General features: G+C 44.9%; 1 protein-coding gene and 1 non-coding gene across 4 annotated transcripts in view; one reads left to right on the top strand and one right to left on the bottom strand.

Moving 5' to 3' along the window:
• LOC120033108 (CLIP-associating protein 1-B-like) overlaps positions 1-23,893 on the top strand; it is a 38,635-nt gene that overhangs the window by 3,980 nt on the left and 10,762 nt on the right. For all 3 annotated transcript variants that reach the window (XM_038979368.1, XM_038979370.1, XM_038979369.1), the window contains exons 3-27: positions 793-871; positions 1,005-1,108; positions 1,215-1,306; positions 1,420-1,495; positions 2,540-2,637; positions 2,812-2,882; positions 10,314-10,448; positions 13,689-13,774; positions 13,924-14,016; positions 14,245-14,390; positions 14,632-14,767; positions 15,098-15,168; positions 15,270-15,329; positions 15,912-15,989; positions 16,191-16,358; positions 16,653-16,699; positions 17,311-17,490; positions 18,858-18,965; positions 19,294-19,449; positions 21,091-21,221; positions 21,507-21,751; positions 21,912-21,975; positions 22,109-22,111; positions 22,301-22,464; positions 23,096-23,318. In XM_038979368.1, the coding sequence (XP_038835296.1) occupies positions 793-871; positions 1,005-1,108; positions 1,215-1,306; positions 1,420-1,495; positions 2,540-2,637; positions 2,812-2,882; positions 10,314-10,448; positions 13,689-13,774; positions 13,924-14,016; positions 14,245-14,390; positions 14,632-14,767; positions 15,098-15,168; positions 15,270-15,329; positions 15,912-15,989; positions 16,191-16,358; positions 16,653-16,699; positions 17,311-17,490; positions 18,858-18,965; positions 19,294-19,449; positions 21,091-21,221; positions 21,507-21,751; positions 21,912-21,975; positions 22,109-22,111; positions 22,301-22,464; positions 23,096-23,318 (2,814 nt within the window). The remainder of the gene's footprint in view (positions 1-792; positions 872-1,004; positions 1,109-1,214; positions 1,307-1,419; positions 1,496-2,539; positions 2,638-2,811; positions 2,883-10,313; positions 10,449-13,688; positions 13,775-13,923; positions 14,017-14,244; positions 14,391-14,631; positions 14,768-15,097; positions 15,169-15,269; positions 15,330-15,911; positions 15,990-16,190; positions 16,359-16,652; positions 16,700-17,310; positions 17,491-18,857; positions 18,966-19,293; positions 19,450-21,090; positions 21,222-21,506; positions 21,752-21,911; positions 21,976-22,108; positions 22,112-22,300; positions 22,465-23,095; positions 23,319-23,893) is intronic.
• LOC120033784 lies at positions 308-437 on the bottom strand. The gene has a single exon (XR_005473994.1). It is a non-coding gene; the product is annotated as a U4atac minor spliceosomal RNA (small nuclear RNA).

Here is a 23,893-nt window from a genome sequence, read left to right as displayed (position 1 = left end):
AAGGAAGGCAGGCCTAGTCAAACACTGCAGGACTTTCAGAGGGAGGGGGCACTGCAGCAGGCTCACAGCTCTAGACAGCGCTTGACAACCTGTTCTAAAATGATGTGTTTTTGTGTTCTGTCACTTCTGAATAGTCTTCAGCAGTTACATCTATTTACACAGACACATTTTTTTATATGAATTTGTATTTACAACCAGCAATAAGTTGTATGTGCATTGTGAAATTATCTACTAGGGGACATGAGACAGCAGGAAACTGCAGGAAACTGTTGAGAACTTGTTCTCTTTCTACAAATATAAACCCTGGGGTTCCAAAAATTGCACCATAGCCCAAGCAAGAAGCTCAGGTGATGCTAAGGTGTTGATTATGGCGTTAGCAGGGATACTCTCACTACACGTTCATTGAGTGTCCTATGCCACCCCAAGACAAGGGAAGTTACCTTGTTTAGTGCCAGCCAAGACCTAATCAAACCTCAAAGTGGTTTCTGACATGGTTAGTATTTTATTTTCTACTGTAGTCCTACAGCAGCATCCGTAGGTTGTTACAATATGTATTATTTGTGTTTGAGGGCTTCCTTTGCTTTTAACATTTTAGAAAGGGAACAAAATCAAGATTTATCACATTACCCACAATCCTTTGCAACGGAGCTTGTATTTCAAAGGATGATTTTTTTATTTTATGCATTCTTCTCTCTCAAAATGTCTAACATTTATGCTTTTGTTGAATGGCCTATGTTATTAAGATAAAAATGTAAGTATGAATTTTTATTTTATTTTGATCTTCATTCTTAGGTGGCTTTGTTGGGAATGGACATACTGACAGCTTTAGTAACAAGACTACAGGAACGGTTTAGGACACAGATTGGAACTGGTAAGCTATCCCTGGCAATTGTATGCATTACAACACATCTTTATGATTCATCGTTTTCTTGAGTCCTTTTCACCTTGAGTTGTTGTCACATAATGAATATCTTTGTCCTTGCCTTCTCCCACCCTCCCGTTAGTTTTGCCGAGTTTGATAGATCGACTAGGCGACTCAAAGGACCAAGTCAGAGACCAGGACCAAGCTCTTCTGCTAAAGATCATGGACCAAGCTGCTAACCCACAGGTAATGTCAGCACGTACTGTAGACTCACCTACGTGTTAGTATAGAAAATAAACCGTTTCATTATAATAATAAAAAAACGGACTACAATAAATGTATTTATTTGCAGTATGTATGGGACCGAATGTTAGGAGGATTCAAACACAAGAACAACAGGACCAGGGAGAGTGTCTGCATTTGCCTTATCGCCACGTTAAATGTGTAAGTTCATAATAGCCAGTAATGGTTTAAACTTACTATTTCATCTGTTTTGTCTTACAATGTGTAATTTAAAATTCAAATAAAAAAATAAAACTTTTTTTTTCTCCTTACAGATATGGAGCTCAAGGCTTGACCCTCAGCAAAATTGTCCCCCACATATGTAATCTTTTAGGAGACCCTACAAGCCAGGTATAGTTACATTATTTTAGGCTATTACACTATACTGAACAAAAATATAAACGCAACAATTTTAATGATTTTACTGAGTTACAGTTCATATAAGGAAATCAGTCAATTTATATAAGTTCATTAGGCTTTAATCTATGGATTTCACATGACTGGGCAGAGGTTCAGACATGGCCCACCCACTTGGGAGCCAATCAGAATTAGTTTTTCCCCACAAAACAGCTTTAATACAGACAAATACTCCTCAGTTTCATCAGCTGTCCGGGTGGCTGGTCTCAGACAATCCCGCAGGTGAAGAAGCCCGTATATGGAGGTCCTGGGCTGGTGTGGTAACATGCGGTCTGCGCTTGTGAGGCCGGTTGGACATACTGCCAAATTCTCTAAAATTATATTCGAGGCGGCTTATAGTAGAGAAATTCACATTTAATTCTCTGGCAACAGCTTTGGTGGACATTCCCACAGTCAGCATGTCAATTGCGCGCTCCTGTGGCATTGTGTTGTGTTACAAAAGTGAACATTTTAGAGTGGCCTTTTATTAACAGGGATGTAAACAAATTTGAGAGAAATATGCTTTTTGTGCATATGGAAAAATTCTGGGATATTTTATTTCAGCTCATGAAACATGGAACCAACACTTTACATTTTGCGTTTATATTTTTGTTCAGTGTACATTGTGGTGTTAAACTGGATTTGACTTTGACAACAGTATTATTGGTGTTTTAGAACTCTCTGGTGGTTGACCTTTGCGCTGTCTCCTGTCATCACGCACTTCAACAGTATTTCCCACTTCCTGTCGGGAACCGGAAGCTGTGTCCATGGACCTCTCTTCCTGTACTGATATAGTGCCAGCCATCTTTTGTCATTGTCAGTTTCATATGCACAACTAAATTGACTATTACAGTCAATAAGAGAGGATCTCTGTCTTTTTTACATCTAATTTTATGTTCAATCCAGACAAATGATTATGTCCGCAGAGTCGAGCGGTTAGTGGGCAGACAGATGAGTGAAGCCGTGTTAATCTGCCCTGTTTCATTTCCTGACACACAGGTGCGAGACGGGGCCATGAACTGTCTTGTTGAAATCTACAGACACGTCGGGGAGAGGGTGCGGATGGACCTGGGGAAAAAAGGACTGCCACAGTCACGGTACCTTCATCCTCTGTTGTATATCCGATACCAAGGCTTTCTGTTGAAGTGCAATCACCACGACCCAGTTCTCTGGTATCTCCAGGGAGCCCGACTGTCTGCTTTTAGGCTTGCGCCCCGTCATAATTGTATGATGATGCCTTTAAAACAATATACCGTCTTTTGTCTTTCCAGGTTGAATGTCATTTTCAGTAAATTTGATGAAGTTCAAAGAACAGGGAACATGATCCTGTCCCCTGTCTCAGGTAAGCATGGTACTTCCTTTGCTCCCACTGTTGTACTTTCTCTCTGTCCAACAACACATGGAAACATTCATCCCTTTCCATTGAGCTTTGTTATATTGAAACGTTCGGGTGTAGTGCAAGCAGTGCACCGGGATTATGACTATGCTTATGGAGTTGATGGGGGATCCCATATCAATAAAGCATCTGAGTATGATTGCTGATCTAGGATCAGTTTTGGCTTTTAGATCACAATGCATCAAATTATACACAGCTGCTATCTTCATTTGATCACCGTTGTTGCAGAGAATGTTCCTGCCCAGCATGAAATGCAACTTATAGTGTATTTGAGGTTTAGAAAGGCTTCTAAAGTTTGTAATTTGCCCTAACGGGAAAAATTGATCAACACCTACAAACATGTCTATTAATGATAATGCACATAGTAATTCATATTTCCTGTTGCTGTAGTGTTATTTTCCTGCTGTGTGAAACTGGTCAAATTAAGATGAGATGTATGTACAGGCGGGGACCTGATCCTAGATCAGCACTCCTACTCTGAGACGCTTTGTGGATACAGAACCTGGGCTCAGACCACTCAGAGCTGGACAGAAAACCAACAACAGAGGAACCAGTTCCGTGTGCAGGCTCTTTCAGAAGAGAACAGTTAGTATGCATTGAGCAGTCTCTCTGCAGCAATGCAGGGCTGCAGGCAGGGGGTCAGATTCTCCTTTCAGCTGCTCTCTATTGGACATGTTCTTGGTATTCTGCACACGGAGTAGGGCCTTACGCTGACGCAGCAGTATTGAAGCAGGACCGACTGATATCGGAGCTGTGTGTCTTTGTTGCTGCGGCCGTCTCATTTTCCTCTCCTCAGGCCTGTTAAGTCTGGGACATAAAGGGTGTAATTGCTGTGGTCGCGAGGCTTCACTTTCATCACAAGAGTTCACCCTGTAGAGATTAGACTGGAGCTGCTGTAATCTCTGCTTTCATTTAGCAGGCTGAACGACTTCATATCAAACCTGAGCAAATTGGCCAAAGCAAAGTGTCATGCTAGTTCTTTTATGGTAATGCCTCAATGACGTCATTGCCCGACATCTCATTGGAGTTTTCTATTCACCTAGTGGGCCAAAGAAAGGGGAAAACCCTTTGCTGTTAACACAGTTTTTCCCCCCTTGTGCGGCTCGAAGGTTAACCAGGCATAAAGGCAATGCCTTGGCCTTGCCTCTAACACACCAGATACTTCAAAGGGCTCCCTCTCCTGTGCAGCTGACAGCTCATGAATGTCAACTGTCCAGGCAAGTGGAAAGAACCTCTCTCTCTCTCTGCCCAGGAATCCTATGTCCTATTCATTTGGTACCAACCCGATTGAAACAGGGAGGTATTACATCTGAATTTGCCCAATGAGAAACACTCGTTTTCATTTTTTGTACGGCATAGCCCTAATACTGGATTTGTATCTGGGCTATGGGGCTGGCGAAGGGAAAGGGAGAGACAGAGAGGATTAGCCTAGGAAGAGGTAGCAACACCAGGGACTCTGCTGCAGGCTCTTATTTTGGAGAAGAGAGTGGTGTCATTTTGTCATCCGTGCAGTCACAAGACCTAGCTAGAGGGGAGGGGAAGGAGTAGCCTGGAGTACGGTAGGTAGACACAATAGAGAAGAGGCAGACCTACGGCAGTGTTTGTCCTTGTTGCTCACTGTTACTTAGCTCTGTTTAGTGTGTGGAATCAACAGCTCTGCTATGACCACAGGAGAAGGTATGGATCTCTTTTCTCTCTACAAAGGCCTTTTATAGCTACTGCATAGGTAGATTAGCTGTAGTCGTGTTTGCATTGGGATTATTAGCCTATGTTATGACTATGAATATGGTGTTTACAGGTGGCCTCCATAGGTAAATGAAAGGAAGCGATGTTGGTGAGAAGTGCAGGAGATTTCATACAGGATGTGTCTCTTTCATTTCTTCTAAAGGAAATAGTTTGGGCTGTTTATGTTACTGTGTTTGACATTGTACTAAGATGATGTTAGCTTGGTTCGTTTTAACTCATATTCCTCCCCTTTGGAGAACTTGGACACATGTTTTGGTCAGAAGAAAGAGAGGAGGACTGACTTACTTCCTGTCTACTTCCTCATCACTTCCTTGTTGCCAGTAGACAGTCAATTAAGGTGCCCACTGTGCTCTGTGAATAGCCCTCCGCCCAGTGCACTTGTGACGCACAAATTGTGAATTAGGGGCACTGAATGACTGGCAGAGGTGCCTTCTGTCGGTTGGGTAGAGTTACAGCTAGGTAGTGCTTTTATAGTATTTAGTCTTTTTTTGTATTTTATTAGGCTCCACAATTAGCTACAGGCAAACCTGCAGCTACTCTTCCTGGGGTCCACACAAACATAAAACATTTGATAGTATAGAACATTAACAGACAATTACAGCTGAACTACAGAACTACATTAAACAACATATTACATAACATTAATAGACATGTACAGAACTAAATAAATTAAAATACATTTACAATCCATAGCATTAATAGACATGAAGTACATACATACATTTATAGTAAGACTACACACTTTCATATTGTTATGAATTAGCAATCCATGCAACATGTACTCCTTATAACAGCTACACTGCAGTCATCCGTTTGTTTCTTACTGTTACAATTGCAGGTTCTGATCCTAATCTCACAGAACCAGTTGTTCTGCAAACACCAACGAGAATCTCACATTAGGAGCCACCCGTGTCCTTGGTCCTCCCTTTTGAAGTCAATACTATTCGTTATAATAATGTGATTCATAGATTCTCCTGAATGCAAGTGCTCCGAAAACGACAATGGAAATGCGACAATTCCTCCAGCTAAGGCTTCGGCCACAGTTCTTCACCTCAGCAACTGTGCCGTTCAGCTCTTAAATGAGCTACAGATGGAGATTCCTCCCCGTTAAAGGCTTCAATTGAATCCTTCACCTCAGCCACCGTGTTGGAGTTTTCTCCAGCTGAAGTCTCAATGGAATCCTTCACTTTAGCTACGTACTTTACCTACCTTTTTAGAGATCCATCACTCCAGTCCGTTCAATTCATTGGAACAGAGTCGTCAGACGGGCTTCATCTACCTCATTCGCCTTGTCAGGTGCATCGAAATGAACTAAACCCATTTGCCGTGTTAGCTAAGCCTTTACGGGCGGTAGACTAAGGTTTAGTGCGTGGCCTTTGGACTTATTCATCAATTTAACAAAGTCCCCTTGATATGGAGTTTCCTCCTGTTCTCATAAACTTGTTTTGCATGTCCATTTTCATTCCCGCACCACACTCACACCCAGTTCCACCAGTCACACACACAATAAGAATACGCTCTCTTAAAACTCTACTGACTGACGTCAGTAAGCTGACCAGGCTATCATGTCGTTTGGAGCAGTACATTCTTACTGTACTGAGGCTTTGCTTACAAATGCTTTCTCTGAGCGTGCACTGTTATCTTGAGACCAAGGACACATCCTAGCTTTCACTTGAACCCACACATCAAATGTGCTTGCGAGGGAGATGCTACAATTCATTTCCAGCAATATTGCCCATCTGTCTGTGGTGCACATGTTTGTCTATCACTTTGTGTGTAGCCAGTTGATGTGATGACCGTCTTGTGTGTTGACAGAAATACTTTCCCCAAAACTATCTCAATTAAATGTTATATACAAAGTAGGCTTACCTGGCAGAATTATATCATTTGTATCATATTATTTGTTCTTTTCAAACTTTTCCATGAAATGAGAAGCAGGAGTGCAGAATTGTCAATAGACCGGCACATTCGTCACTCGCTAGATGTGCAATTAAAGGGCCAGATGCCCTTTTAGGTCTGGTTTTATCCAGACCTAAAAAATAATGTCTTCTGATGTGATTTAACCAATGACATTCAGACTCAGAACATCTAATTCCGTTGTTTCTCTATGAACAATTAGATTTTTGAGAGTGAAAAACAAAACAAAATCTAAAACCAGGGAGAATACAAATAAAAAATATAATTTTATGAGCTCCCCCTTAAGTTGTTTATTAACCATTATTTTACCAGGTATATTGACAGAAAACAGTGCGTAACTTTCTCTTGTACAGTATGGAACGGCGAAGAGTTGCAGGGGAGAGGAAAATAGAAGAATGTTCCTATTTGAAAGCTAGAAAAAATGTGTAGCTCGTGACATGTTTCATTTTTTACAAGTAGCTCTCATGTTAGAAAAGGTGTGGAGACGCCTGATCTAGAGCTTAAGGAATGATTTGTACTGAAATACTATGCTCTTAGATATATTCAGAACTAGTTTATTTGTTGGCCACTCATTCTGAAACTAACTAGTGGTAAATCATTAGTAAAAATAGAAAACAGTAACGGGCCAAGACAGAATTGCAGTTTTTCTGTTTCTATTAGATTGCCATATACTTGCTCAAAAGCAGAGGGTTTAAAGCCATAACACATATGTTTTTCCGCTAACAGATTATGGTCAATAATATCAAAGGCTGCACTGAAATTGGTCTGCTGTTAGAACCAGAAAAGGATGGTTCCTTTGAGGTCTGAAGGGGGGGGGGATTCTCCAAGCTCATATTGAAGATATGAGAAATAGGAGCTGCAACATATTCTATCCTCAGTAGCTTTCCATCTAAATTGTCAATACCAGGTGGTTGCTCATTATTAACATTACTGGCCAGCAACAATTTGTTCACCTCTTCCACGCTAACTTTATGATTTAAAAAAACAAACAAATTAAATGTTAATTTACGTTGCTTTTCTTTCATAACAATGGAGATCTAACCAGAGTGAAGAGAGTCCATGTATGCATGGGATTGGTTATGTGCACATGTAGGCCTATTTAACATTCATTCATTCAGGCCACACCGGATGGATTGTTTTGACGCTGGCTTCGTTTCACTCCTATTTGTCTAGTTGATTGTGAGAAATGACTCCTGAAATGTATGTGTTTCCTTGCAGAAATTGCATTCATGTTTGAAACGAATGGGGCTGTTGAATTATGCTGCTCCTGTGTTGTCCGGTGCTTGAGTAGCTCGTTCCCCGGTGAGAAAGTCTCTCTGTGAGAGGAATGGCTGGTTTGTGTTCAAGGTATCGGATGGTGAAGAGGAAGAGCTAGCTGTGTGTTGATAGTCGGTGTCCTCCGGTACCGTGGAGAATAATGGAGCCTTTTCCTCAGAGGTACTGTAGGTTGAAATCCACAGTATCACTTTCAGGTTGAAGCTGTTGTTGCTCTCTTCTCAAACAACTGGTGCATTTATCAGGGGGCACTGCCATCTAGTGGAGGAATTAGTGAACGTCTGGTTTGCGTGACATTACTGCATTATAAAGTAGGTCTCATGTGCTTATGATTCATTGCTGATTTTTGTTGTATTCTTTTAGGATGCACTCATGCATATTGACCTGGAACCATAGGTTCTGTGTCTAAAATTGTCTATCCAAACACTGTTGTCTATGTTCTTTAAAGACACAGGATGTTTTGTATTCAGACCAGTTGCTCTTTGCTCACACAGAGGCCAGGGTTTTTCTGCATAGAAAAGTATTGGGCAGGGCGCCTAAGTGTTTTTTTTTTTCGGATTGAAGAACGTTTTCAGTGTAAACTTAAAGGAAGTAAAACTAACAATCACGTAAATAAAAGCTAGAGAGTCAGGGAAAATCCAAAATGTAAAAAATTGAGTATTTTTGTCATGGCATGGGGCCCCCATTGATTTTGTTATAACGTTTGAGTCACTCTGATAGCATAAGCCATGACAAAATAATTGCAGGAAATTTGCTGTAAAACAGCTTCTGAAGTTTTTGGACTGTGACTGCACCATTGGCCACTCCCATGGCCACTCCCATGGCCACACCCACCAACTAAGGCCCTTTCCCCCCCCCTTTTTTTATCCAGAAAAAACGCAGTCTTTATTTACAATGCAAACACTGTATCCTGAACCTAAACTATACCCTCTCTGCTGGCTTCGAAGCCTGCATTTGCATGCAGCTCATCCTGCACCCGTGAATTTCCTTCCATTTTTGCTCTGCTGTCTGTGCTGACAAATTGCACATCTGTTAAGATAAATGATCTTGAAGGACAGAGAATAACCGCCTGTAGATGGAGTGTGATATTCCCCCATGTCTCTCATCACTCACCAGTGATGGCGCTAGGCTCACTGACCTGTTAAGATTGAATTCACCGCTCATCACTTTCTGTCTGACTCCTCCCACTCCCAGACTGGGTGTCATATCATGGTGATAGAGAGGGTGTGTCCTTGCCTCCTCTCCCCCCTGTGGGAGGTGGAGCTGTCCATCTGCTTTCTCTGTCGTCCCTGCTCTACGGGCTCACTGTGCTCAGTAGGGAGGGGCACCTAGCATCACAGCACAGCAAGCGCTTGTGTGTTACTGGGAGAGAGTGTGAACTGTGCAGCAGGAGGGCAGCCATAGCCTGAGCCACGGGTGCTCACGCACCAGCGAGGGGAGAGTGTAGCTGGTACTGCTAGCTGCCTGCAGCGAGGGAGCTAGCTGGGAGACCTGTGGAGACGGGAGACTATGAGGAGGGGGTCTGGACTGGACTGTCTGTCGACATGCTGAGGAAACTCGTCTGCAGGAAGATCTGTGCCTGTAAGCTCTGCTTCTCTTTCTTCTTGACACGTGGTGGGGGGTGGGGGTGGAGGAGAGACCCATTGTATTAATATTAATGAGCGCCGTGGAGGAATGTGGGTCAGGTCAAAAGTGTGGGAGGGAGTCACCTGCCACTAAGATGAAGACATTTTCAGCTGAGGAGTGACAGACCGGAGAGGACTGCTGGGTACAGAGTACGCACTATAAAGACTGAAAGCTCAGATAATCTGAAGGCTATCAGTAACAATGTCTGGATTGTATGAGCTACCCTCATCACAACTGGTATTGATGACAGCGGTGTGCTCAGAGCTGGGTTTTATAGGAGGCTGGTTTATTCGAGGCTCACCTTGTTGTGATATTGACAGCGTGCCTCGTTTTAATATTGCAATGGGGGAGAGAAACAATGTGAGGTAGATGGCACATAACCGATGTGATGTGTTGGTGTGCTGCCCCTGTGTTGCGTGGACCTCTGAATAATGCACGGGGTTGTGTTTCATTGATCGCTGGTCTGGCAGACTACTCTGCTCCCTCCGGGCCGACTGACCGGGACTGACGTGTTCAGTACACTACCGTTTGGGGGGGTAGTCACTTCACTTCCACAGCATGAGGGCGCAACCACCGGTTACCGGAATCAGACCGAGACAATTACCTACAGAATGAACTCTGATGACCCCTCCCCCCAACGTGTGTTTGTGTAAATGACACAAGGTTATGCAGGCTGCTGTGTTGTTGTAGGAGAGGATGGGATTGAGCACATGGTGCTGATATAAAACGTTCTTAGTTTGTTTAGTACAGTCAGCATTCAAATTGTGCCAGACTGTAAATAACTTGAATCCTCTGTTTTGCCTTCCCTCCCAGATAAGAACTATGATGATGATGATTCGGTGGACGGGGGGCGGTCCTCCTCTTCTAAGGGCCCCTCGTCAGGGAAGAAGGCAGTGAGCATGGGGTCGTTCCGTAGGCCCAGCTCTGCTTCCAGCACCAAATCAACAGGTGAGACGTCCCTTCCTGTTCGCACCAGCAGAGAGTGTATAAGTGATGTTACGTCGAGCCATGTGTATTTTAACATTGTCAAATGTCATTTGTTCTTTCTTCTACCACAGTATTCCTTTCATTTGCTTCCTCGAGAATCCTTGTGTCTGTGTGCGTGCGTCTGTCTGTGTGCGTGCGTCTGTCTGTGTGCGTGCATTGTTTATGTTTTTTAGACATGATGACTGGATTATCTAGATAAGCCTTTATTTGGCAATGGGTAATAACAGGGCTCTGCGGTGCAACCATTTTACTCACGTATGCACATGGAATTTTCATTTAGGAGCCCCAGTGCGCCTAGAAAAATGAATGATTCTAGCTTTAATATCTCAAGTACTTTTCATTGTGCTCCTAAATTTGTTTGTGTGCGCAATTTTCTTCCAACTTTTTGTAAAAAAGGTCAGCGTAGAGCCTTGAATAATGACCTCTGTCCAGGATTTGTATGGAAGATAATTCACTGTGGAGCTGTCTGCTATCTATAACAGAGATAGTGTCTCTATAACCCAGTCACTGTGGAGCTGTCTAGTGTCTATAACAGAGATAGTGTCTCTGTAACCCAGTCACTGTGGAGTTGTCTAGTGTCTATAACAGAGATAGTGTCTCTGTAACCCAGTCACTGTGGAGTTGTCTAGTGTCTATAACAGAGATAGTGTCTCTGTAACCCAGTCACTGTGGAGTTGTCTAGTGTCTATAACAGAGATAGTGTCTCTATAACCCAGTCACTGTGGAGTTGTCTATTGTCTATAACAGAGATAGTGTCTCTGTAACCCAGTCACTGTGGAGTTGTCTAGTGTCTATAACAGAGATAGTGTCTCTATAACCCAGTCACTGTGGAGTTGTCTAGTGTCTATAACAGAGATAGTGTCTCTATAACCCAGTCACTGTGGAGCTGTCTAGTGTCTATAACAGAGATAGTGTCTCTATAACCCAGTCACTGTGGAGTTGTCTAGTGTCTAACACAGATAGAGTCTCTGTAACCCAGTCACTGTGGAGCTGTCTAGTGTCTATAACAGAGATAGTGTCTCTATAACCCAGTCACTGTGGAGCTGTCTGCTATCTATAACAGAGATAGTGTCTCTATAACCCAGTCACTGTGGAGCTGTCTAGTGTCTACAACAGAGATAGTGTCTCTATAACCCAGTCACTGTGGAGTTGTCTAGTGTCTATAACAGAGATAGTGTCTCTGTAACCCAGTCACTGTGGAGTTGTCTAGTGTCTATAACAGAGATAGTGTCTCTATAACCCAGTCACTGTGGAGTTGTCTAGTGTCTATAACAGAGATAGTGTCTCTATAACCCAGTCACTGTGGAGCTGTCTAGTGTCTATAACAGAGATAGTGTCTCTATAACCCAGTCACTGTGGAGCTGTCTGCTATCTATAACAGAGATAGTGTCTCTATAACCCAGTCACTGTGGAGCTGTCTAGTGTCTATAACAGAGATAGTGTCTCTATAACCCAGTCACTGTGGAGCTGTCTAGTGTCTATAACAGAGATGGTGTCTCTATAACCCAGTCACTGTGGAGCTGTCTGCTATCTATAACAGAGATGGTGTCTCTGTAACCCAGTCACTGTGGAGCTGTCTAGTGTCTATAACAGAGATGGTGTCTCTATAACCCAGTCACTGTGGAGCTGTCTAGTGTCTATAACAGAGATAGTGTCTCTATAACCCAGTCACTGTGGAGCTGTCTGCTATCTATAACAGAGATGGTGTCTCTATAACCCAGTCACTGTGGAGTTGTCTAGTGTCTATAACAGAGATAGTGTCTCTATAACCCAGTCACTGTGGAGCTGTCTAGTGTCTATAACAGAGATAGTGTCTCTATAACCCAGTCACTGTGGAGCTGTCTAGTGTCTATAACAGAGATAGTGTCTCTATAACCCAGTCACTGTGGAGCTGTCTAGTGTCTATAACAGAGATGGTGTCTCTGTAACCCAGTCACTGTGGAGTTGTCTATTGTCTATAACAGAGATGGTGTCTCTATAACCCAGTCACTGTGGAGTTGTCTAGTGTCTATAACAGAGATAGTGTCTCTATAACCCAGTCACTGTGGAGCTGTCTGCTATCTATAACAGAGATGGTGTCTCTGTAACCCAGTCACTGTGGAGCTGTCTAGTGTCTATAACAGAGATAGTGTCTCTATAACCCAGTCACTGTGGAGCTGTCTAGTGTCTATAACAGAGATAGTGTCTCTATAACCCAGTCACTGTGGAGCTGTCTAGTGTCTATAACAGAGATAGTGTCTCTATAACCCAGTCACTGTGGAGCTGTCTAGTGTCTATAACAGAGATAGTGTCTCTATAACCCAGTCACTGTGGAGCTGTCTAGTGTCTATAACAGAGATGGTGTCTCTATAACCCAGTCACTGTGGAGTTGTCTAGTGTCTATAACAGAGATAGTGTCTCTATAACCCAGTCACTGTGGAGCTGTCTGCTATCTATAACAGAGATAGTGTCTCTATAACCCAGTCACTGTGGAGCTGTCTGCTATCTATAACAGAGATAGTGTCTATAACCCAGTCACTGTGGAGTTGTCTAGTGTCTATAACAGAGATAGTGTCTCTATAACCCAGTCACTGTGGAGCTGTCTAGTGTCTATAACAGAGATAGTGTCTCTATAACCCAGTCACTGTGGAGTTGTCTAGTGTCTATAACAGAGATAGTGTCTCTATAACCCAGTCACTGTGGAGCTGTCTAGTGTCTATAACAGAGATAGTGTCTCTATAACCCAGTCACTGTGGAGTTGTCTAGTGTCTATAACAGAGATAGTGTCTCTATAACCCAGTCACTGTGGAGCTGTCTAGTGTCTATAACAGAGATAGTGTCTCTGTAACCCAGTCACTGTGGAGTTGTCTAGTGTCTATAACAGAGATAGTGTCTCTATAACCCAGTCACTGTGGAGTTGTCTAGTGTCTATAACAGAGATAGTGTCTCTATAACCCAGTCACTGCGGAGCTGTCTAGTGTCTATCTGTACCCTTGGGACAGTGCAGATGGTGAGGATTATGTAATGGAACCAGAACACCGAGAGAAACAGAATACAGATTGATAGAAACATGGGATAATGAGAATTGAGCGTGATATACCCTGCATGAACTCCATAAGGCTGCAGCCAATCCAAGTTTAACATTTGTGTGAATAATTGCCTACTAGAATAGCTTCCTGGTAAAGTTAACAATTCGACCTGGTGTCCCTCTGCTTATATCAGGGAGAGATGGTCCTAGTGCGGCTGCTGCAGGGGCTGTGGATGAGGAGGACTTCATCCGTGCCTTCGAGGAAGTGTCCACTATGGAAGTATGTGTTCACTTTCATCACAATATCAAAATCATTCTGCGCTATTCTCGCTTGGGCACGAGAAACAGGCCCTATGTTACAAGTAGTATATTAAACACATTAGCAATGTGCTTTCTCTTAAGTGGTTCTTCTTCTTCTCCTCCTCTCAGCTTTTCTCTAACAGGGAAATGGAGGACGCCATGACCAAGATCAGAGAGGTGCTGGCCGACGACAAACGAGACTGGGAGCACAGAGTCACTGCGGTAAGAGACGACCATCCAATCGGCCCTCACCTCCAGATGACTTCATCACACTGGCTACATTCCAGTATCCACGCTAGCGTACAACTTGACGCAATGTATTGGCCATGCATTCCAAGTGTGGATTTTTGGATTGTAGCCAGTGACCATTAAGTGGCTGTTCTATTAAGCGGCCACGTCTATCATTTGATTGGAAGTGTGACATTGATTGACGGTCTTCTTCTTCTCTAGTTGAAGAAGATGCGTTCTCTGCTCCTGGCGGGAGCGGTGGACTTTGACGGTTTCTCCCAGCAGCTGCGTCTCACGGAGGCAGCCTTCAAGATGTCCGCTAAAGACCTGCGCTCTCAGGTGGTCAGAGAGGCCTGTATCACTCTGGGGTAAGGAGACCTCTCGTCCTATTCTCTTCCTCACGGTATCAATTCAAAATCAAACAAGCTTTATTTAATGTTACCGAAGCCATACTATAATTACGTTATGCAATAAAAAAAAACAACTGAAACTTAAAAGAATTTTAGGAATATTCCCCCCCCCCTCTTTATTGTACAGCCCCATCAGTATAAAATAAGATGGTGTTGATATCATAATAACTTGTGTCCGTATGGTCCCTCTATCCTGCAGCCACCTGTCCTACATCCTGGGGAACAGGTTTGACCACTGTGCAGAGTCCATCATGCCCACTCTCCTAACCCTGGTCTCTAACTCGGCCAAGGTCATGGCCACATCCGGCATCGCTGTCATACGACTCATCATCAGGGTGAGTGAGCCATAAAGTTATTCACATTTTGAATGAAGTTGAGTTGAGCTGGGTGGTTCAGATGAGTGTCAGTCAGACAAAATGGTCATGAGGCTAGCCTTTCTTTGTTTGGAACGCTAACACACATTTTTCCTTCCCGAGGGCTGCGAATGACATTCCACTGCATTCCTATGTGGGCGTTCCTTGTTGGTGGTTGCTTGCGATTTGTTCTCCAAAGATGCCTTGTGTGTTCCTCACACTTCTATACTAGAACAGCTAGTAACGTAAGGAGTGTAAACTGGACCTGTGACATGACGATGCCTATATTTCTGTCCTCTCTCTGTCTTCCAGCATACACACTACCCTCGTCTCATTCCTATCGTGACCAGCAGCTGTCTGTCGAAATCTGTGGCCGTAAGAAGGTAAACAAACAAAGAAATAGCCTCAGGAAGTCTTATCCCTGATCGCACTCCAGCTGAGCGTCTGTTTATTTTCCCTGACAGTCTTCTTGTTCTATTTCCAGGCGCTGTTTTGAGTTTTTGGACCTCTTGCTGCAGGAGTGGCAGACCAACTCTCTAGAGAGGTACGTTTTAACGGCTGCTACTAGACAGGCCTATAGACTCATACTTAGTTGTCCCCCCTCCTCAACAACTCAATATTGTATTGCCGTGTTGTAGATAGCTACTGTACTGTAAACCTTTTTTTCTAGCTACTGTCCAGTGAGTTTGTGATGAGCCCGTCCAGGTAATATGAAACAGCGTTGTTGTCAGTGAGTGGCTCCTCATCTCAGCAGTTTCCATGGCAATGCCAGGGAGGGATATCTATCCCATAAAAGCACACTGTGCTTCATCATTGATGTGAAACCAAATCTCTGACCGGGATGTCAGGGGAGCTCTCGGGTCCCCTTCTCATTGATTTGCCTTGCGTCCCAAATGGCACCCAACAGAGCCCTGTTGGCCCTGGTCGAAAGCAGTGCACTATATAGGGAATAGGGTGCCATAGGGCTCTGGACAAAAGTAGTGCACTATATAGGGAATAGTGTTGGTATTTGGGACGTAACCGTAGCTTTTTATGTTGCGGTGGTTTTGGTGGAGAGGGGGGTATTGGGATGCTGCATGCAGGGAGAATGAAGCTTTGTGTTCCTACTCTTCTTGATCCCTCACAGGAATGTAGCTGTTCTGACAGAGACCATCAAGAAAGGAGTCCATGATGCAGACTCCGAGGCCCGATCAGTGGCCAGGAAGTAAGTCACTCTCGCACTATGTCGGACGTGCGTGAACCATGTTTCTGTTTGAAAATGCGAGTTCGCCAACATCGCATGTTGTCACGGTAACAACTTTTCCGCCAGGTTTGATATTTTGTCTGCCAACCTGAAACGTTGCCGCGTTGACGACAGGCTGTCTCACTGTTTCTGGGCCTTTGCCCTCTCTGTTGTGTTGTGCAGGTGCTACTGGACGTTCCACGGCCACTTCAGCCGGGAGGCGGAGCAGCTGTTCCAGGCTCTAGAGTCGTCCTATCAGAAGGCTCTCCAGTCCCACATGAAGAGTTCTGACAGCATCCTGTCCCTCCCTGCCTCAGACCGCTCCTCCTCCTCCTCACAGGAGAGCCTCAAGTGAGACGCTCCACCCTTTCTATCCTTCTCCCCCTCTGTCTTCCTGTCTCCTTCTTTCTCGCCACGTCTCTCTTGCTTGGCCCCCTTTCTGTCTTTCTCTCTCATTTTCTGTCTCTCTGTCTCCTTATGTCTGTTTCTTTCAGTTTTTTTCTCTCTCTAGTAGAGAGTTTCTCTTTCTGTCTCAGTTTCTCTCTCCCTCTCGGTCTGTCTGTGATATGAGAAGTAGTAGTATTGAAGGAGTATTGATCTTAGTTAGTCAGATGAATCACTGTCTATCTCTCTCTGTCTCCACAGCCGCCCTCAGTCTGCGAAGAGCTCCATGGGAAACACCGTGACCAGGAGTAAGGACACTGGCATTACATGACTTGCATTACTACCACAGACATTACTACCACAGACATTACTACCACAGACATTACTACCGCACACTGGAGAAAATATCTCGGATCTCTTCTATCGTTTAAATGATCCACAGCTCTGGATATAATCAGACACCAGAAGACATATTTTTCATATAGATGGTCGGGCATGATTTTTCAAGCACAGCAACAATGTCCGTGACATCCACTGTTTGAAATCTATCCAGTGTCCCTGCACATTGTAAATATATTATTGGAACTGACCCTGTATGTAGTGTCTTACTTTCTGGGGTTCTTCTTGTTTTGGTTCTACCTTGTGATATTTGTAGTACTACATTGATGTTGATCACTGCATTGTTGGGTTTAGAGTTTGCAAGAAAGGCATTTCACTGTACTTGTGCGCGTGACGTTACGACTTGAAACGTGAGTTTGGTTAATAACTGTTAACTTTCCCTCTTTTCTCGCCCTCTCTTCCCTCTGACTTTATGAAATACGTTTGGGTAGAGAGTTTGGCTGATAACCGTTGTTCCTCTCTTCTCCCTCTCTGTTTCCTCTCCTCCCTCCCTCTCTTCCCTTCACTCCTCTCCCCGAAGCGAAAGCGGCTCCCTCCAGAGGTCCCTCCACCCCGGGCTCTCTCCAGCGTTCCCGTAGCGACGTGGACGTGAACGCTGCTGCCACCACTAGTGCCAAGTCCAGGATGACTCCCGTGCCCGGCTCGCCCGCCCCCTTCAGCGCTGCCTCGGCTCTGCCACCCGGCTCCTACGCCTCTCTAGGTGAGCCAAAAACATGTGTTCTGTCTCTGTGTGTGTTCTAATTAAGCAGTAAGGTCCGAGGGGGGTGTGGTATATGGCCAATACACCACGGCTAAGGGCTGTCCTTATGTGAACCTGGATACAGCCCTTAGCCGTGGTATATTGGCCATATATCACAAACCCCTGAGGTGCCTTATTGCTATTATAAACTGGTTACCAATGTAATTAGAACAGTGAAAATAAATGTTTCGTCATACCCGTGGTATACGGTCTGATGTACCACGGCTGTCAGCCAATCAGCATTCAGGGCTTGAACCATCCCGTTTATAATACTATTTCTATGAGCCTCATAACCTCACAGACGCTTTTACTGACTACGAGGGATATAGGACCATAGCATGGAGATTTAACCCTCATTTCTATTTGACTTTTTAAATATGATGATTAAAATACATCTTAAGGCCTTTCCAAATTCTTGTAACCCCCCCTCAGTCTTCCATATGGGGATTATCCTGCTAACTTCTGCTAACCTTTCTCCTGGACTTTCCTCCTCTTGTTTTTTGCCCTTAGACAACACACCTGGTAACATTAGACCAGTGGGTAAGATGAGATGGCTAACTGTGTGTTTGTGTGGGAGCTGGAGGACTTCATCCAGATTTCTCTGTCCCCTTTTTGGTCTGTGTAATGTACTGCACCATGTTTACAGTGGTCGTCTTTGTGGTGTGCTACATCATTGAATTACGGGGCTCATCTGTGGAACTCTGCATGGACTGTCTGCATGGTAGAACTACGCCGAACTGGGTCATCGGGACTGGGGTTCGTAGCCAGAGAGAGGAGACCGAGACATTGATTGTGTCCACAAATAGACCTGTCCAACTCACGTGACTGTAAAGACAGGCAGCCTCAGTGTCTGTCGGGTTATTGACCTTTATCATTGCCTGTTTAACTGTAATTTCATGAAGTCGTTTTGTGCTGTACTCTCCTTTTCCCCTGAATGATCCATTGTCCTACCTAGAACAGACTACTGGAGTATACTTGTTGTGAATCATGTTTCTATATTTGTATCTGTTGTTGTGAGGGAATATGTTGAGATGAAACATTTTGATAGAGGATGAGACATTTGTGACTTGAGATTTCTCGAACCAGCTTCATCGAGATTTGAGTGCATGTGTCTGTTGTAATGGCTGGTAGCAACCTGCAAGTATAGACTTAGCGAGTGTGTCTCTGTTTCTGTGTATGAAGTCTCTGACTGTAGGTGATGAGGGCTGGTGCCGCCGAGCTGGGTGTGTCTGCGGTTGAATGGATCCGTGCCCACGTGAAGTTTAAGTCTGTTTTCTCCCTCCCCCGACCTCTCTCTCTATCACTGTCTCTCTCTCTCTCTCTTCCAGGCCGTGTGCGTACCAGGAGAACGAGTTCGGGGAGCGGCGTGAGTGCGAGTCCCTCTGTCATAGACAGTAGGGGGAGGAGTCGAGCCAAAATGGTGTCAGTGTCTCAACGTGAGTATCTTCCCCCGATATATGTGCATCATGCCGGAATGAAAAAAATACACACTGTTTCTAGATCAGTGTTTCTTGATCCTGGGGACCCAAAGGTGCACATATTTGTTTTTGCCCTGCACTACACACCTGATTCCACTAATCAAGTCATCCAACTTTTAATCAGGTGTGTAGTGCAGGGCAAAAACAAATATGTGTGCCTTTGGGTCCCCAGGATCAAGAAACACTGATTTGGAGCAATTGTTTGACATTTTTACCACCTTTTCGACATTGTCTGGGTATACATTCTTCTCCCTTTATAAATACACCATGCTATGTCGTGTTGCAGCTGGCAGTCGTTCTGGCTCCCCTGGTCGTCTCCTGAGCCATACATACGGCAGGATCTCCAGGGCCACTGGAGGGACAACGCCAGCAGAAAGGAGGCCTAAAGTCCCCCGCAGCCATGGCTGCAGCCGAGACACCAGTCCAGACAGATCAGGCCTGGGTAAGGACCAGGAAGGACAACACACACAGACACACGGAAGACAGAAAACAGCCCTCTACAGCTGTACTCCTCCTCTCCAACCTCTCTGCTCTCTGAACCACCTAATCTCCTGTCTGTCACTGAATGCAACCTTGTCTCCTCCTCTCCTCTGTCCTGGCTAACTCAACTCGTCCTTTACTCCACTGAGCTCTCTCTCTCTGAGTGTGTTGTGGACTCTCTATCTGGCTGTGTGTTATAAAGCTCTTTCTTCCTCCTGCTGCTCTCTCTCGCTGTGTGCCCCCCCCCCCCCCCCCCCACTATGCTAGCGAGGAGTCGTATCCCCCGGCCCAGCATGAGTCAGGGCTGCAGCAGGGACACCTCTAGGGAGAGCAGCCGAGACACCAGCCCCGCTCGGGGATTCTCTCCTCTGGGTGAGTACAGTATAGTAACGTGCCCAGCCCAGAGACCATAGCCACCATGCCCCTCAATGCCTGGTTGCCGGGGGCCTGAACCCTGACTAGCCCTATCTAGAGTAGAACACAAAGGCCATCATCAAACCACAAGAAAACCAACCGAAACGAACCTCTTCTGCTTCCATCTTCTGCATGCCTTTTACTTGTGTCTTTCAAATTTCCCCTTTCACTCCTGAGTGACAACAACATTTTCCTCAACAACCATTTTTTTTAAACTAATCATGCCAGAGTCATTGATGACATGGCACGGGATGAGTTGACGCTAAACTTGTGTCCGCTGTCAGCTTATAGACTTGCGATCAGAGCCTTTGTGTCCAATGCCGGGATGCCTCTCAACATTCTTGGCGCTAATGTTCGCATGAAGCCAGTTAGCGTTGTCACATGGTAGAATGCCTCCTCCTCAGGTTGACAGTCATGTACTGTATGAGTTGAAGAAGATACTCTTTTTAAAGGTGTGTCTAACTTCACTTCCTGGTCACACTTTATTTGGATAGTCTGGGTTTTCCATCTGTAGATCTATAGATGGTCATACTATCTATTGATAAGCAACTGGTTGCTAAGGTTACGGTTAGATTTAGAATAAGCGTTAGGGTTAGGATAAGTGTAAGGTTAGGGTAGGGGTTAGGGTAGGGGTTAGGGCTAGTAGATGGACTATCCAAATAAAGTATCACCCCACTCCCTCCCGTGTTCCTCCTCTAGCGTCCAGACGTGTCTCCCGCTCCACCAGTGCTCTCCACTCGGCTGAGTCTGTGGGCCACTCAGGTGACCTGTCCTGCATGTCTCTATTAGACCAGACAAATGGCATGTCAGTGTTCCATGGTGCAGTTCACCTCAATCACCCACAGAGGGCGATGGAGAGCTGAGCATCCTCCTTATTTCAGTTTGGATGCGTCTTATTTTTCAAGTCAATCTGTGTTATTTTGTTTCACTCTTTTTTTGTTAGTACACGTTTGTTTTTATTAGTCCTTATACTGTGCTGTAAAATAAAACTTAATTTCATCATATTATTATTTTGTGCTATACACTATCTTCTCATGACCTGCTGATGTAATTTGCTTCATTTGTATGACTTTTACTCCCCATTTAGTTTATAGGTCGACTGCTTTTCCTTTGTAGTACTGTATTACTGTGCTCCTATAATACTACAATACTATTCTAAAAGTATTATTATATCTCGTGTTTCCTCCAGAGCGTCTAGGTCTGGCCCACCAGGCCCGTATCTCAGCTTCTGTCAACGCCATGAGGATCCTCAACACTGGGACCGAGGTGGAGGCAGCTGTAGCCGACGCCCTGTTACTAGGAGACGCCAGGAACAACAAGGTCGATGTTTACCTCGTCACGTGCGACTTAGATTCTCTATCCTCTTTACCATCTGAACCATAGCGTATGCTGATCATAATAGCTTTGACGGCCTTTTCTCTTGGGGGGACATTTTGTTGGATTTACGTCTATGTTGACTCTTATTTGCCTCTCGAATGTAGTCTTATGGCAGCTTGTTGAACAGGAAGCGTCATTGATTTCTCTTCACTCGGTGGCATGACTTAGTGAGTACGCTGTATATGTACCCGCACGACTATTTGACCTCTTGACCCTTGACCCCTCCAGCGGCGGCCAGTCAGACGGCGGTACGAGTCCCCGGGGATCTACTCAGACGACGACGCTAACAGCGACGCCAGCAGCGCCTGCTCTGAGCTCTCGTATGGCTCGCGGAACGGCGGCCCGCCCCACTACATGAGACAGACGGAGGACGTGGCCGAGGTGCTGAACCACTGTGCCAGTTCCAACTGGTCTGAGAGGAAGGAGGGGCTGCTGGGACTACAGAACCTGCTCGTTAGCCAGAGAATTCTCAGGTGGGATAGAGACCATCTATTTTTTTGTTTTTGAACTTTTGTAATGTGATGCATTTGAGGCCGTCACCGAGACAACTGTCCTCTAGATAAAAATCAGTCTGAAACCCAAAGGTGTTGCACGATTGATCGCCTTACTTTTTCCCCCGCTCGTGTGTCGCAGTCGTGTGGAGCTGAAGAGATTGTGTGAGATCTTCACAAGGATGTTTGCTGACCCACACAGCAAGGTGAGCCCACAATAGAACCCCCCCATGTCTGATAGAACCTGTGTTCTGACGTGAAGCTAATGTAGTTACTGTACTAACTAACTGTCTGTTTTTATGTCGCATGGTGGTCTTTGCGGTGGACTTGTAACATCAGCGAGTAAGTGCTTTTGTTTTTGTCCATCACCTTTTTAATAGTAATGCAATCGAATCCGACTATTCAGATAGTTGATTGATGAATTATTGTTGTTCTGTATGTTGTCCTACTGTAATAATCATTAACAGTGATGTAAATACCTATAGCCTATTATTGAGTGACTGACTGGGTGGTCACTGTGTCTGATCTCAGGTGTTCAGCATGTTTCTGGAGACCCTGGTAGACTTCATCACCCTGCACAGAGAGGACGTGCAGGACTGGCTGTTTGTCCTGCTCACCCAGCTGCTGAAGAAGATGGGAGCTGACCTCCTGGGTTCCGTACAGGCCAAGGTCCAGAAGGCTCTGGACGTCACCAGGTCAGAACTAAAGCTCCGTCTCTGTTCCCGTTCTCACACAGGTCTTTTTCCCCACTTCTTGCTTTTCAGCACAATTCCACCAACTATGGTGGAAGTTTAACCAGGCCAGCTCAGTACAGCTTGGTTTGGCTCGGCTTGGTAGTGTGAAAAGCGCTTAGATGTTGCTTTTGGCTGTTTGTGGAGTTTCTAGTGCAGGGTTCCCCAACTGGCGGCCCACTGGCGCCCCCCCCCCATGTTTTCTGAGCAAAAAAATAAGAATAAAAAAAAAATATATAATTTTTTTGCATTTTCATTGTTCAAATTAAACACCAGGAAATCAGGTCCAGCTGATTTTAAATTTTGTAAATCTGTTCCCAAGTATTTCCACGCATAATAGAGAGACACATGATGGTATACAAATGTAAGCAAGGTTTGAAATGATTATGTTTTAGTCAAATATTATATCTGTTTGGTCTTCTTGCGGTCGATTTGCAGTCTACAAATGATTTGTAATTATGTACCGGCCCCCCGAAAATCCACTCAGCAAAAGAAAATCGTCCTGTGCCTGAATCTAGATGATGATCCTTGTTCTAGTGGATCAATCCCTCTCATCTCATGCCTTTTTCTCTTCGTTTTCCTCTCTCTTTCCCAGGGACTCGTTCCCGTTGGACCAGCAGTTTAACATCCTGATGCGTTTCATCGTCGACCAGACCCAGACCCCCAACCTGAAGGTCAAGGTGGCCATCCTGAGGTACATTGAGGGCCTGGCCCGTCAAATGGACCCCGCAGACTTTGTCAACTCCAGCGAGACACGCCTGGCCGTCTCCCGCATCATCACCTGGACCACGGAACCAAAGAGCTCCGACGTCCGGAAGGTGGGCAGAGTTGGGTTTGTTTCCATAGCAACAGCGTCAGGCACTTTCTTTTAATTGACTTTGTGTTTCACAGGGATAATGCACATTAATCAGCATTTCTGTAAATGTCCCAGATTTAACCAGCCGGCCAATTTTCAACTGATCAGCCAAAGCTCTAAAATAACTATTGTTTGCTGGCTTCATCCATTTTTGGTTGTTTTTATTTTTGTTTTTTAAACATAATTTCCCCAACCTACCTGTCGGTCAACCCCCAACCCCAGAGCTTCCACCATAGCTGGGCAGGTGAGGAGTTGTCAGGCAGGCCCAGCACCACCATAGCCTCTCTACCTGGAGAGGGGAACGTGGAGGAGAGGTGCAAGCAGGTAGTAGAGCCCCCGACCCATCAGTCAGCTGCACGGTCTGCAGTCTGCCTCACATAACTTCCTCAAGCCTGGGCTCTCTGTCGCTAACCCAACTTCGCCTTGCTGGCACTCAGAGATGTTTCTGCTTTATAACTGAATGTAAAGGACAGTGCAGGGGTGGGATTGGGGACTGAATTGGCTCTGAATGAGCCATAACAGTTGTTTCTACTTTCA

This window comes from Salvelinus namaycush, chromosome 40, assembly GCF_016432855.1.
Source record: "Salvelinus namaycush isolate Seneca chromosome 40, SaNama_1.0, whole genome shotgun sequence".
NCBI lineage: Eukaryota > Metazoa > Chordata > Actinopteri > Salmoniformes > Salmonidae > Salvelinus > Salvelinus namaycush.
Note: the sequence above shows the minus strand (reverse complement) of the source record. Positions and strands in the feature narration are given on the sequence as shown.